Here is a 15,943-nt window from a genome sequence, read left to right as displayed (position 1 = left end):
GATCTTGTGTTTTACCCTCTTTTCATGGAAGAAATCATTGTCTTCCATTGTAGAAAATGATGCATAAAAAAAATTTGCATTAAGTTTAGATCATATATTTTGGTGGATTACGGTTTTTGAGTAATTTTCATGGAAAATTATGGACGTATAATTTATATACGTTACTGAGAATTCTTCGACGTCTCTCAAACTTTTCGAAAATACAAAAAAAACAAGATTTAAATTGATGTCTTTTAATTGATTCTTCTTAAATTGTATTGATTTATGTTAAAGATTTTATTTTAGTTGGAATTTCGTTACTAATCTCGGGGGATATAGCTAAGTTGGTAGGACTTTGTTTTTGTAATTGGGTGGCTGCGATTACGGATTAGATGTCTAATTGTGACATTTTGAATATAAGTTAAAAAATCTTTTTTGAATCTAGTTAAATCTTTTTTGTTTAGTCTATTTTCTTGGAGAAGAAAAAGTGTGTAACTTTTAAGTGTAGTGTAATTTTTTAAGTGTAATCTTAATTAATGTACATCTAGTATGATTTAATCATGTTTCTCATATAATAAGGAAAATATATATATATAAAAATAATATGTAAAACAGTATTTTTAACGTAGTTTGGTCAGATATATTATCCCACGATGTATTTTTAACATAGTTTAATCAAATGTGTTCTTATTTGAATATCGAACAAATCTACTTAGAATCACAGTAATACAAGAATGATGAAATTGTACAATGAAAGATTATCTCTTAATTCCATGATACAATGTTGATCACCTCGTTATCTCAAAAAATATATAAATGAATTAAATCAGCAATCTAATGTGTAAAGTGCAAACTAAGAATGTAAACAATCTAAATAAATCAAAACAGTATGAGGCTGGAGCTTGGTTTGTTTAACATTGATAGATGCTCGAGCTCGAACTCGAGCTTTTATCACTAGGCTCGAACTCGATTTGTCTTGAAATTATTAAACTCGTGAAAAGTTCGAGCTCGGCTCGTTAAGATCTCGTTTATCATGTTAATCAAGCCAGGATCGATCTTGGTTCATTATAGCTTGTTTATTTGTTTAACAAGCCAGACTTGAGCTCGACTCGTTTTTGATCCCATAAAACATACAATTGAGCTCAAGTTTGAACTTGATTTGAGCTTGTTACAAATTAAATATTTTTTTTGAATTAATTTTAAATCAGAAATAAAAGTGTAGATTCATTTATAAATAATCAAAACGACAAACATAACAACTAAAAATACATAAACGAGCCAATTTAGAGCTCGAGCCACCTAAACAAGCCGAGCTCCAGCTTGCGAGCCTATTAACGAACATGTTGGCGAGCTCACGAGCCGAATATCCTTAAATTAGAGCTTGGTTTGATTAAATTTTTGAGCTCGAATTTTGTTTGATATGATTAACAAACGAATTCAAACGAGCTTTTTATCGAACCGATCTTCGAATAACTCGCAAACAGTGTGGTTCGTTTACGTCTCTAATGCAAACAACATAATTTGTAAAAGGAAAAAAACATATTGGATATGTATATCTTAGTAAGGCCATCTCCAAGACTGTACCAAAATATTTGGTACAACCAATCTTCTTCTGCAGAGGTTTCTTTTTTATTTTATTTTTTAAATTTGTTTTTATTATAAATATTTATATTAAAAATTATAAATATTATTTAAATAATAGTATAATATTTATTTTATTATTTTAATAATTTGATATTTAATCATATAAGTTTAAAAATAATAATTGTTGATTTTTAAAATATTTATTATTTATGTTAATTATTAATAATTAAAGAATAATTTGATTTAATAATTTATAATTTATATTATTTTAATATAAATGCAAAAAATTAATATAAAAATACAATTCATAAATAAACTGAAAAAATAATTGGAATACAAATGCAACTTGAAACATACAATGAAAATACAAAAACAATAATCGAAAAGAAAATATATTTAGAATATAAACAAACTAGATAATTTTAAATTTATTAATAATAAAACAATAGTCATAATTAAAAATATATTAAATAAAATATAATAATTAATATATTTAAAACAAAAAATATTTCGAGAATATTCTTTTTGTGTAAGATTTGAAATAAATAAGTTTGAGATGAATGTTGTATTTTGTGCAAAATTCACACTATTTTAATATACTTTACATCAAAATAGATTTTGTGGCTCGAGATATCATAAAAAATACTTGATTACTATAAATATTTAGTAGTATTATTTAAACATGCTTCTTTGATGGCTCCTAGAAGGGTGAAAAAAAAACATGGTGAATAATATACAATAGCTATAATAAATTAATTTAAAAAATAATAATATACAATAGCTATAATAAATTAATTTAAAAAATAATAATATACAATAGCTATAATAAATTAATTAAAAAATAATACAATGACGTGGCACTATTCAAAATCATGACAAATTAATATAATTAATATATGAAGAGGGATGAGATTATTTGCCAAATTAATTTTTTATTCATGGCGGTACTTAAACTTTATGTCCATATTCAAATACATTTTGGCTTGATTAGATGATGTCATGATGACGACTTTTCTCCGGTGTAAACTATTTCATCAATCTTACAAATGTGATACAAAATTTTAAAAAAAAAATCATTAAAATTTAAAAAACAAACTTTCTATTATTTCTTATTTAATTAAAAAAATCATATGCAAGATTCTAACGGATCAATTTTGTGAAATAAATATTTTATCAGACGTATCTCATAAAAAAAATTAAAAATATTACTTTGCACTATATATATATATATATATATATATATATATATATATATATATATATATATATATATATATATATATATATATATATATATATATATCGGATTGACACGTATGATATGATTGCTCATTTGATTGATCATATTTAGCATATAAGTTTTATTTTGATATTTCACTTAATTTGCCGCCCTTTGGAGTTATATCATCTGATAAAATTGTCGGCTTTTATATTATATTTTAAAATAAACACTAAAGTCAAAATAAATTTGAGTGATTCTCATATGAGACCGTCTCACGGATTATAATCTGTGAGACGGGTCAACCCTACCCATATTCACAATAAAAATTAATATTTTTTCATGTGTGACCCAAATAAGAGATCCGTCTCACATATACGACTCGTGAGATAGTCACACACAAGTTTTTGCCAATAAATTTATGCTTTTAATGATATTTTTTAATTTTCAAAACAGTCATTTTCTCACATGGAAATCTTGCCAACTAAGTAGATCTTTAATTGTTATTAATTAATGTATGATAAAATTAATTATATCTCGAGTACATTAGCTTAGAATCAAAAGAACGAATGCGTACTTTTTAAAGTTTCATTTTAAACAAAATTATGTACTAAATATCAGAAGCTAGGTATCTTTGTCAAATCAAAAACTTGTGTGAGACAATTTCACGGGTCGTATTTTGCGAGACAAATCTCTTATTTGGTTCATCCATGAAAAAATATTACTTTTTATGCTAATAATATTACTTTTTATTATGAATATCGGTATGATTGACCCGTCTCACAGATAAAGATTCGTGAGAGTGTCTCACAAGAGACCTACTCCTTTGTCAAATACATTTTAGAAATGACTGTCGAGAGTTTAAAATAACTAATTTTGTTATCTAAGTTTATTTCTTTTAGGGAAAACATGAAATTTTTTTAATGTAAAATTCATATTACATCGTTTTCCATCCACCTGAGAAAATTCTCCGTCTCCAAAACAAATGGAGAAGGGAGAGAAAAAGCAAAACATGATATATTTTGGGCAACTAAATTTGCAATTTTCCGGACCTGAAGTGTAAAGTTCAAAATTCGATAACGTAATCCAACTGCATGCAAATATAGAGAAAATGAAAAAAGCTTAATTAAATTATTTTAATTTGTCTACATCAGATATGTTCATCTGTTGGGTCACATTGTGAACTTCGTTACCAGGACAGCTATGAGTGGTGACTTCCTCCTCATGAGAATCAAGGGTAGAATCAGGATCAACTAGGGAAGTCCTACTCGTTCGACTCACTAGACCCGCTAAACCTCTTGGAGTCACTCGAGGAATTAAACTCAGAATCAGATGAAGACATGGGTTCTAAGGATAATCAAACAACAAAAGGAGAAAAATGACCCGGAAGAGACGTGAAAGAATACTCAAAGAGCCGCAATGAGGAGCCGATGACGAGTACAAGTGTGGTGGACACTTGTGCGGGGCGAGGGCGCGCCGAGCAAGCGTACACTGTCGGGGAATGATGAGGGCTAGGGCGCGCTGGGCGTGGTGCTTGTGTGCGCGAGGCAATGGGCGAGCGGATGTGCGAGCGCTCGGGCGATCGTGGCGCTTGTGTGGGCGAGGTGATGGGAGAGCGGCTGTGCGAGCGCTCGAGCGAGCATGTGGCTGGGTGAGCCCGCGCTGCGGCGAGGCACTGTCGGGGCGTGTTGAGGGGTGAGGCACGAGGCGCGCTGGGTGAGCGGCTGTACGAGCGCTCGGGTGAGCGTGCGGTTGGGCGAACACGTGCTGGGGCAAGGCACGCCGGGCGAGCTTGCGGCGCGGACGTTGGGCGAGCGTGGCTCGGGCGTCGGGCGAATGTGGCGGAAGCTCTGGGAGAGCTTGTGGCAGGGGCGAGGCGCGCTTGGGCGAGCTTGCGGCGTGGATGTTGGGCGAGTGTGGCTCGGGTGTGGGCGAGCAGACGAGACTTGGGGCGAGGAGGAGGGGGCGTGCAGGCGAGGACTCGAGTGTGCGCGCACGGAAAGGGCTCGGGTGTGGGCGATCAGGCGGTGCTTAGGGCGAGGAAGAGGGGGCGTGCAAGCGAGGGCTCAGCTGGGCGGCTATGGTGGAGCATATTTGAGTTGCAGAGGAAATTATGAACGGGAGAAGTGAAATTAAAATGAGGACATGACTACTATTTATAGGAGAGATCAGACCAAATCTTGCCATTCATGACAAGATTGAGATTTGATCCCCGCGACCTGACCGGGCAGGTTGATCCCCGAATTTTCGCAGCGGCAAACATCGTTCGTTAATGGCAAACGAATTTTTTTTTCTAATACGGTACGTCCTCATCACCGGTAAACCAATGACAACGCAACTAATCGAACTTCGAATCTGCGATTCAGTTCGACTCGGGAGGGGGAGACTGGTGATATCCCATGGATGAGCCCACAACCCCTGGCCTATCCCAAGCCCAAATGGAAGATAAGCACATCAAGGGCCCAGGTATTCTCCTATAAATACCAGGTTTGAGTGTCCAGTTGATTTGTTCACTATATTGTTTTCAGCAGCACCATTAGCTGCTCCCCTATATATCCTCAGTATCTGACTTGAGCATCGGAGGGGATAACGGTCTTATTCGTGATTTCAGGTTCGGGACAATTTTGCAACCTGCGTGATGGATCGTGTGTGCTAGCGCCTTCGAAGGCATTTCACACACAACAACCTTCAATGAGCTTCAATAGCTCGTGTTATAATAATATTAACACCGATAAATTAAATCGAGTTTGGTTTTAAACCAAGCGGAAGAAACTCAAAGTAATCCTTCGTAAAGAAAGCTGAAATGTTAGAAAATAACTTGTGTAAACTGACTAACTGAAAGAACACATATTAGTTTTTGCATTCTTGTATTTCAGTTGTGGTAACAACTGAACACACAAACACTCTAACTGATCAAACCAATTTTAAAGCAATAGTTAATCAGTTAAATACACAAGATATGTTTATGGATGTTCGGAGACTTCAATTGCTCTTACGTCACCCCTTCTATCTCCACGAATAGGATCCACTAGAAGACTTTTAATTATAAAAAAAATGTACAAGCCCACTCAGCTAGGACTTATCCGCTGCCTAAACTGAACTCCTAGCTACGACTGAAAACAACAACTTCCAGTCAACACTTATTTAACGTCTATGTGAGAAAGACTACATACAAAAGTTTAATGTCTTTGTGCAAGACTGTTTTGGGTGGTTTTGAGAGCAAATATGTGTGTGAGAACTGAACAAGAATGTTCCCACACACTGAGGGAAAGTGGCTTCTAAACTAAGCTGGTACAACGATGAAGAATTCCCTCTAGGCTTTAGTGCTTTTGAAAGCTGATATTCAACTGAGCGTGCCCTTTTATCTCTAGTATTGTATATGTGCTCTCTCTATTGTTTGAGTCTTCACCGCTCTTCTCTTTATATAGGAGGAGGAAGCTGATCGTACAGTGAGACCATTTATTGTATCGTTGCATTTGAATCGGCTTCTTGGACTATGTCTCTCGTCTTTTTGACTGTCCCTCTGAAGTGTTTTGTCTTTAATGCTCTGATGCAACGTCTATTATTGTCCTTTGACTGGATAATGGCTTTGTACCTTCTCGCACAGCTGGAATCCACTCGAAGGAATTTATCATCAACCATAACTGAAGGATTCTAACCGATGCTTCGAACTGGTCAGTTTGAACTGATCTTTCAGTTGGGCTGGTGAAATCAGTTAACTCGTCAGTGGAACTGATTTCATACTCGTTCAGTTGGACTGATCAGCTGGGTTTCTTCATCAGTTGAACACTTCTTCGGCTGGCCAGGCTTCTGAGGTTTTCCTGCTGAGTCACCTATCAACTGGTCAATCAGCTGTACTTATCAAATGACGTAGCCAGTTAGACTGATTCATTTTGTGCGATCAGTTGTGTCTTCAGTTTTGCGATGTAAACACCTCGTGAGTGATCTTGGATTCTGCACAACTAAGGTAGTTCATTAGTAACACAATTAACAAGTTTTGTTATCATTAAAATCAAGATTGCGAACTTGAAAAGTTCCAACATTGCGTCTGTACTAGTGACACTTACTGGAATCAGACCCTAAATTTCCCGTGAATATCACGTTCCATGGTCAAATTTTCACCAACTCTTTTATTGAACCAAGTGGAGATCTCGCCCTCGCCCTCGTAATAAATGCACACATCATAATACATAAAATTTGAGACGACTTGTAAACCTAATAGCTTTACACAATATTGGGAAAGTTTATGCAAAAAATAATAGGCTATATACGTAAATAGTTATCATAATAATGCATTTACTTACCTCATTAAATATTTGCAAATAAATAGGAAATAAATATATAATTAAATGTGAAGTACTTTCAATTTTGTTTTAAAACTCAAATTTGAACATGAAATCTCTTGAAAATATAAACTGAATTTAATTATCTGCATTGATTATATCATTTTATTTAATTTCGGTTATAATTTTGAAATTTATGTCATTTTTATATATTTATTTCTCACTATTTTCTATCATATTAAATAAAATAAAAATTATATATATAATATATATTACGTTTTCCATTTTTAAAAGAATATCGTCGTGAATTTTTTATGTATTGATTTTTCAAAATTTATTATTATTATTATTATTAAAATTTAATATAAATATTTTTAACACATTTCAATTTTTTTTAAAAAATTGAAATGTGTTAAAAATATTCATCTAATAAATGAAAAAAAATTATTACGAATATTTTTAACATGTGTTTCTATTTGCGATCGGGTCTACAACTTCAACCCTTATATTATCAATGCTTTCTACAATACTCCCGCCAGTGAAGAAAAAAGAATGCTTCCTGACATTACTGCTATCCTCACTGAAGATTTGATTACAAAATTTCTTGACCATTCTAAGCAACTATTTGCTGCGAATTTGACTTCATTCTACTCCGTTATACACAAGACTGTGATTCGAAACTTCGTTCCCTTCATAAATACTATAGTGGTTACCAGACCACATGTCAATGTCCTTTTCTCAATTGGTAGTGGGTGTACCCAAGGTTCTAAAAAGCGCGAAGCGTCCCGAAACGTGAACATCGAGCTTCAAGCTTTTCAGGCTTAAGCGAGATTAATACGAGCTTAAGCGTAAAAAAGCGTTTTTGATTTTAGCATAGTTATAATTATCTTAAACCAATAAATAAATAAAAATAAATACTGCATAAATATGATAAATAAGTATAATATATAATGCATAAATTTTCATATTTATAAAAGCATAAGAATCTCAAAATTGCAATATTTAGTTGTTTTTGCAACTAGACCACATAAAAAATGCTAAATATTGGTCAAATCATTGTCAGATTCTAATTCGAATTCTTCTTCTTCGTTTATTTCTTCTTCGGTACCATCCGATATATCATCGAAGTCCCCTTGAACATTGACATTGATATCACTTGTAGGTTGTAAAGTGTTCATCTCCATCTCCATCTCCATCTCATCTTCATCATCACAATTTTCAACCATCCAAGACTTAGCTTTGCTAGTATCACTTTCTTGTAAAGTCTCAAATTTATTTTTTCTCTTTTTCTTGTTCATCAATCTTGCATTGAATTGGACATACACCAGATTATTCATCCTTGTAGTATCCAGCCTATTTCTTTTTTTAGTGTGTATCTATATTAAAAACAAAACAAAAATTTAGAGTAAGCTACAAATTAATGAAATTATCATATTGCCACAAAAGTAAAGTATAATGAAGTAAATATTTACCCCTTCAAAGACACTCCAATTCCTTTCACAACCCGATGAACTAGTAGTTAAACCAAGGATCTTTTTTGCCATCACTTTCAAATTTGGCACCTCATTGCCATAGAAGTCCCACCAACTAACTATCAAAATTTAAAAAAGAGACAGAAATATCATGATATGTGTCAACAATAGTATACAAACATGAAAGGAAATAAAATAATGTTTACATACCTGGATTGTAATTTTGATAATTGTTTAGGCATCCGCTTAATGCTAATTTTTTTCCAAATGCTCCTTCTTTTTGTGTGTATTTTTGCAACTCAACATTTATCACATGATTTTGCATTTGAACATCAGGAAAGAACTTTTCAACAGTAGTGATCATATTATTTGTTATCAAATGATCATCTTTGATGCTTGGATTCTTGAAGAAATAATATGGATTCAGAAGATAAGCTGTCGTATGAATTGGACTATCAAGACGACCCTTACTTTTTGCATCAATAATGTCTAAAATTGGCCCATAATCACTTTCTTTCTTCAACGTTTTTTGAATATCATCCTTTGCATTCAACAACTCTCCATACACAAAACCCATAGAAGGTTTATCCTCTCCATCAGCAAGTCTAAGAACTTTTACCAATGGAGTGAATACTCGCAAGCACAAATCTATCGAGTTCCAAAAATCATTGGGGACAATAGCATCAAATGCCTCTTTTCCTTTTTTGCTCCTAGACCATTTAGTGTTATCCCATTCATTGCTAGTCATCATATTTCTCAACTCTTGTTTCTTATCAAGCAAACTTTGCAATGTTAAGAAAGAGGTCGCAAATCTAGTTACACCCGGCCTAACTATCTCTCTTTTTGTAAACTTTCTCATCAATGCCAAGGTCTTGTGATGAGCATAAATGAAAATACAAAAAGATTTTGCCTTCTTGATCACTCCATTGAACATTTGCAGTTTAGAAATTCCTTCAAGCATAAGATTTATGGTGTGAGCTGAGCATGATGTCCAAAATATGCTGGATCTTTCTAATGCCAACAGATTCGCGGCAGCCATGTTGTTGGAGGCATTGTCGGTCACAATTTGCACCACATTTTTGGCCCCAACCCGATCAATACATGCAGTAACATATTCAAATAAGTATTTTGCTGTGTGAGCTTCATTTGAAGCTTCTTTTGATGAAATAAAAGCAGTCCCCAACTTACAATTCACACAAAAATTAATGATACTTCTTCTTTTCCTATCACTCCAACCATCAATCATAATAGAGCAACCATTATTTTCCCACTCTTCTTCCTGCTTCTTCAAAGTTTCTTTTGTTTTCTCCACCTCTCCTTTTAAAAGTGGTTCTCTAAGTTGGTATTGTGAAGGAGGGATATAGCCAGGACCATATTGTCCTAAAGCCTCAACAAATTTTTTGAAACTATCATTGTCAATTGCATGAAAAGGAATTCCGGCTTCATACACCCATCTTGCCAAATATTGATGAACTTGGAGCAATCTTTTTTTAGCAATTGCATCATTAATATTTTGTTGTCTCATTTTCTTATTTGCACTCATAGAAGCATCATCAACATTAATTGGCTTTGCAAATTGATCCATAGGTCCCATATCAGTTGATCTTTTTTTACTCCCTCTCTCAATGATGGCAATTTCATCATCTTCATCTTCACATATATTCAAAGACATAACCACATCATTCCTTAACTTAGATTCATTCAATAATTTTTCCCGCTTCTTAGACTTATTATCCTCAAGTGCTAAACGACACTTTTCTTTTTGCTCTCCAGTTGCCTTCGTACATGCTTTTACACCTTTTCCTAGAATACCCGAAATGTGGATTTTGTGCCTATAAATTCCGCCGGTCGTAACTTTACCACACAAGGTACACTTGACAGATTTGTGATTTTGAGGATCTACTAACACAGCGGTATCCCAGCCAATATCCCCGGAGTCCCTTTTCAATTCACTGTCTATAGAATGAGAATTTGATGCCATTGAAGAATCATTTCCTTCCATCGATGCCTACAAAATTCGAGGTAATAATACACAATGCAAACTAATAAAAGAACTACAATTTTTAAACACAATCCATTGTTCATACATCTAATAGACAGTGAAAAATTAATAAAATTTTTAAACACAATTTTTGTTTCATTTTTAAACACAATCCATTGATGACTAGCAATGAATGGTAATAATACTTGACACGATTTTTAAACACAATCCATTGTTCATACAATTTTTAAACACAATCCATTTTTCATACAAACTAATAAAAGAACTACAATTTTACTGAAAATTTGTTCATAAATTTTTAAACACAATTTTTGTTTCTCATACATCTAAATCTAAATTGTGAAATATAATTACACAGTGCGCAAAGCTTTGATAAGCCATGCCCTTGACTTGAGCATTGTGCGTAGGCTAAAGGCCAAATGTGTCTTTAATAACTATACTTCATATTTTTGCTACCTGTTGCGCAAATCTGCTCTGATTTTGCAGTATCAAACTTTCACTGATCCTTCGGCTGCAAAAGAATATATAAAAAATGAAGGTTCCCCCATTGTTCTAAAAGCAGATGGACAAAATGAGAGACTTACAAAAGGAGAGTTGTCGATTTCCATTTATGTAGTTCAGCCTTTGCCCATCGTGGTGCTGTAGTTTAGATGTTGTGAGATTTCACGGAAAAATCAGAAGAGAAGAATGAAAAGAAGAAAATTGTGTGAAGCCGTGAAGTTGGTAGGTGGAAGGTCAACATCTAATATAAAAAATCAATTTATTTATTATTTAAAAAAAAATAAAAAGCCAAGCTTAATTACGCTTAATTACGCTTAATGACACTTAATTAAGTCAAACTACCGTTGATCGCTTTTGTTCCGCTTTTCTCCAAAGCGGAGCTTTTTCGGTGCGCTTCGCGCTTAAGCGCGCTTAATCGGCGCTTAAGCGCGCTTTTTAGAACACTGGGTGTACCACATATAATTTTGGCAGGTTAGTATTTAAAATCGTTTTGCATTTTGCAGATGATGAATTAAAATCAACGCAATTGCCTTTCACCTCTTTGATCTATGTGATTCTAAAACCACAGTTCTTTGTTCGTTACATGGGTAAAGAACTTTTGGATGTCAGTGACTTGCTGAATATTGCACTGGCATACTTTAGGGGGAATCAAAAACTTGATCTGCCTTAGTTTGAGCCTGTTGTTTTCTCGGTGGTTTGTGTTAATTGGGTGTCTTCCAAGCTGGCTAGTAAACGGGAATGCAGGATAGAGTAGTTAAGCATTAGTTTGTTATTGGCCATAACAAATTAACAGGCTATCACCAGTGGCAAGGAGGTAGGGAAAAACTCTCTGGACCATGCAAATCCGTTGGATGGCAGTTGAAGAAAGGGGCTTCCGGTAACTGGTCTCTTTGGCTCGCTTAAAGAGTCCAGGAGAGGGAGTAGAGAAGACAATGAAAAAGAAATTCTGAAACACTGAAGAATAAAGAAGAAAGAAGCGAAGGAAGATCACCACAAGAAAAGACGAAGAGCTAGAAGATAGATTGAAGAAGAAATCTATTCTGTAAATTCTTCTTCTTTGAGTGATCTGTAATGATCTCTACTTCTTTGATTATTATTCTAAAGGTTGCTGCTCTCCCGTGGATGTAAGCCATCTTGGCCGAACCACGTAAAATTGCTGTGTCTCTTTACTTTGCTTGTGCATGCGTGTATGATCTTGATCTCGAGAATAAACCAACACAAGAGGTAAGCGGCTGATAGAACAAACGAGTTCTTTATCGGTGAATAAATCCTAACAGTTTGCAATATGACCTCTTCATCTGGTGTGAAGACATCTAAGTATGCCATGCTATCTATAATTCTTATCCACGCCCAGATCGATTCTGGACTTCAAAAAATTTAGAATGCCAAAACTTATTGCCTATTATGAGGCTCAGGTGGCAGACTCTAGATTTCTTTTTGATGTGGTCGTCTATTCTAGACAAAAAGAGGGAGATGATGCTGAAGCTGCTGCAAAAATTTCTGATGGAGATGCTCTTTTGTGTGCTTGGTTTATTTAGTTGGTTTTAAGTTGTTTGATTCGCCTCTATTGTTAGTGTCTTGATAAATACCATTTAATGAATTGCTCAGTTTTCTGGTTTCTCGTGTTGCAATACCTCTAACAGCACTGTTCTAAAAACAATTGATTTAACTTGGTTGAATTCAGGGGGAGACGAGTCTCTAACTCAGGGGAGTTGCGTGCTAACTTAACGGAGTTCTGTTTATTAGTATTTTTGTATATTTTGTCTATAAAGACAAAAACAAGTAGATTGAAAGTAATATAATTATAGTTTCATTTTTGATAATATTATGCATATTAAATTATAAATTTCTGTCTTGCTAGACTATTAAGATATTTAATAAACTCTAGATATATATTTTATTTTTTTTAATGAAATTCTTGTTTCCATGTCTTGTAGGATTTTATTTAATGAATAAACTCTAAGAGAAAGGAAGTTAATAATCAAATATATATGTTGAGATCGATTAATGAAGTAGAGATTTCACCATTATCATTTTTCCAAAAAAAACAGATTGACGTTTTTGGTGCATGATATATAACTTTTGATTTTTATAGTATGGCATCATATAGTCTCATACTAAAACAAGAAGTGAACATGAAGAGGTTTGTTTCAACCTGCCCGTGCAGGCACTAGCATCATATAGTCTCATACTAAAACAAGAAGTGAACATGAAGGGGTTTGTTTCAACCTGCCCGTGCAGGCAACGGCCCAGATCACTCCACATGAGTGATTCGGGTCCACCTCCATGTAAAAAAAATAAAAAAATTGATTCGAAAAAATTCGAGCCGTAGGATCGACCCTTGCGGGCAGTGCCCGCAAGGGTAGGGTCGAGTGAACCACATGAAGGGTACCTGGGTGCCTATAATATGACAACTGTAGCAACCTGACACAATTTATTACGATAACTTTCCAACAAGTATCTTATCCTAATACTTTTCTCACCAAAACATGTTGAATAAAAAAAATGTATTAATAAGCAAATCTAAATTAATAAGTTCAAGACAACTTCATGAATGAGAAAATTAAAATTTAAGTAACTATTTTAACATTTAGATAATTAAAATCACATGAAAATATGCCATATTTATATTATTGCAATGGAAAATATTTAATTTAGTCATTTAAGTTGTCATATTTGTTCCTATTTCGCCAAAGTGATGACATTATGCTAAACATATCATCAAATTTCCGATGTCACATGAACATTTTTCAGTTCCATATCAATGCTCCATTGAAATAGAAGTAAAACTAAAAAAATCACAATTTTATAGAAATTAAACACATCTTAACAAGTTAGATGAAAAAAAAAAGAAATATGACAACTTAACAATTTTTTCTATTTTATTTTATTAAATATAAGATCTTAGGAGTGGCTATTTTTCCTATAATACATAACTTTTCCCCCTAAAATATCTATATTGTTGAAAATAAAAAGGTTAAATGTTGAAAATAAAAATTGTAAATATTGAAAATTAGTGTGTGATGTATTTATTTTTGGACTATTTTCAAAGAAATTCTATAAATAGATCTCTCAATTTGTGAAGAAAATCATAATTGAGTAGAGAATTTTTTTTATAAAGTATGTATTTTAATATATTTTGTGAGTTTGAGATTTTTACTTTTTACTGTAAAATTTTACTTTTAACATGTTATTAGCACGATACTCGAAGGTTCGGTTCTTCATATTTTTCCAAGCTCTAAAACACAAGAAAAATGTAATAATATTCAAAAGTAAGAATATTTCTTTTACTGTTTGTTTATTTTTATTGTATATATATTTAATATTTAATATAATCTTATATAAAAGGAGTCTATGACACCTGATTATAATAAAGTGATGTGATTATATTATTACACTACTTATATAATTTTTTTTTGTTACCGTTTATTCATTGTATATATATTTGAATAATATCATGTTATTATATAAAAGGAGTCTACGAAGCCTCATTATAATAACATGATGTGATTATTTCACTGTTTATATATTTTTATTGTGTTATATAATAATTATATATATTTTTATAATGTCACAGTATTATATAAAAGAAGTCTCTGACACCTTATTATAATATTGTGATATGATATACATAAATATTTTAAAATGATTAACATTATATACATCATATTATTATCATAAAATTTACATATATAATTTGTATAATTGAGATAGTTATTTCTATAACTCATCTCAAAAGGGCGTCACGAACCACACACTGAAAATACATCATAAGAACATGAGTGTTAATGAAAATACTCAAAACAATTTGAAAGTTCTTGTTTTAGATGCGTCACTGCAGGACATTGGTCTCGTATTTGTCGAGCCCCCGAGCACCTTTGTAAGTTCTATAAAGAATCGATAAAGGGGAAAGAAAAAGAGACCAACTTCACTGAACACAGTGGCCGTTTGAGTGATTCAACTCATTTTGATGTTGTAGATTTTGTGAGTGATTTTTCTGAAATTGATCAATATATTGTTGTAATAGAAATGTAAAATATTTTATTTTTCATGTGCTTATGTGCTAATATTTTATTGTATAATTATGATATGTATTGTATTTTTCAATAAATGACATATATATTGTCAGTAATTTTTATCATTGCATAATTTTTTTGAAGTTCAAATATGAAAAATGTTATGAACAAAGCTAAACAAGGAATAAATCCCATGGAAGTTTTCATAACTGATAGTGGTACAACGTACACTATTCTCCGAGATAAAAGATATTTCTTGGAACTAAAACCAACAAAAACAATGGTGAATACAATATCAGGTCATGTAGACTTGATAAAAGGTTGTGGTAAAACACATTTTTTGTTACCTAATGGTACAAAATTCCTGATAATGATGCTTTGTATTCACCACAATCGAAGAAATTTGTTGAGTTTTAATGACATATATTCACATGGTTATGATACTCAAACAAGAAATGAAGAAAATGAGAAATATATGCGTCTTACCACATATAAATCATGAAAGAAATATGTAGTTGAAAAACTACCAATGCTCCCTACTGGATTGCATTATACATATATAAGTCCAATTGAATCAAACATAGTAATTGATAATTCTTCAATACTGATTAATTGACATAATCGATTAGGACATCCTAGTTCAACAATGATGCGAAGAATTATAGAAAATGCACATGGTCATCGCTGAAAGACTTGAACATCTTTCAAAATAATAAGTTTCAATGCAAAGTATGTTCTCTTGGAAAACTTATTATGAGACCATCACCAGCTAAAATCCAAACTGAATCACTTATGTTTCTTGAACGTATTCAGGGTGATATCTGTGGGTCAATTCATCTTCCATGTGGACCATTTAGATATATTAAGGTATTGATCGATGCGTCCAG

The 15,943-nt window shown here is 32.9% G+C and overlaps 1 protein-coding gene across 2 annotated transcripts; it reads right to left on the bottom strand.

The window, feature by feature from the left end:
• Window positions 1-8,023: 8,023 nt before the first annotated feature.
• LOC140820304 (uncharacterized) lies at window positions 8,024-11,401 on the bottom strand. 2 transcript variants are annotated; one of them, XM_073180649.1, is made up of 5 exons: window positions 11,124-11,401; window positions 10,996-11,050; window positions 8,748-10,545; window positions 8,538-8,656; window positions 8,024-8,441 (listed from the first exon to the last, which is right to left on the bottom strand). In XM_073180649.1, the coding sequence occupies exons 3-5, from the start codon at window positions 10,537-10,539 to the stop codon at window positions 8,103-8,105; spliced, it is 2,250 nt and encodes a 749-aa protein (XP_073036750.1). In that variant the 5' UTR covers window positions 10,540-10,545; window positions 10,996-11,050; window positions 11,124-11,401; the 3' UTR covers window positions 8,024-8,102. The 2 variants fall into 2 exon arrangements, with proteins under 2 accessions (XP_073036750.1, XP_073036749.1); XM_073180648.1 differs by lacking the exon at window positions 10,996-11,050.
• Window positions 11,402-15,943: the final 4,542 nt, after the last annotated feature.

This window comes from Primulina eburnea, chromosome 18, assembly GCF_022965805.1.
Source record: "Primulina eburnea isolate SZY01 chromosome 18, ASM2296580v1, whole genome shotgun sequence".
Taxonomy (NCBI): Eukaryota; Viridiplantae; Streptophyta; class Magnoliopsida; order Lamiales; family Gesneriaceae; genus Primulina; species Primulina eburnea.
This window is presented reverse-complemented; position numbering and strand designations above follow the sequence as displayed.

Bases quoted from the DNA above. Each gene is read 5' to 3' on its own strand.
- LOC140820304 (XM_073180648.1), bottom strand. From the start codon at position 11,147: ATGGAAATCGACAACTCTCCTTTT. The intron at 10,546-11,123 runs GTAAGTCTCTCA...CGAATTTTGTAG, and splicing joins AAATCGACAACTCTCCTTTT to GCATCGATGGAAGGAAATGA. The intron at 8,657-8,747 runs GTATGTAAACAT...AAATTTTGATAG, and splicing joins TTATCAAAATTACAATCCAG to TTAGTTGGTGGGACTTCTAT.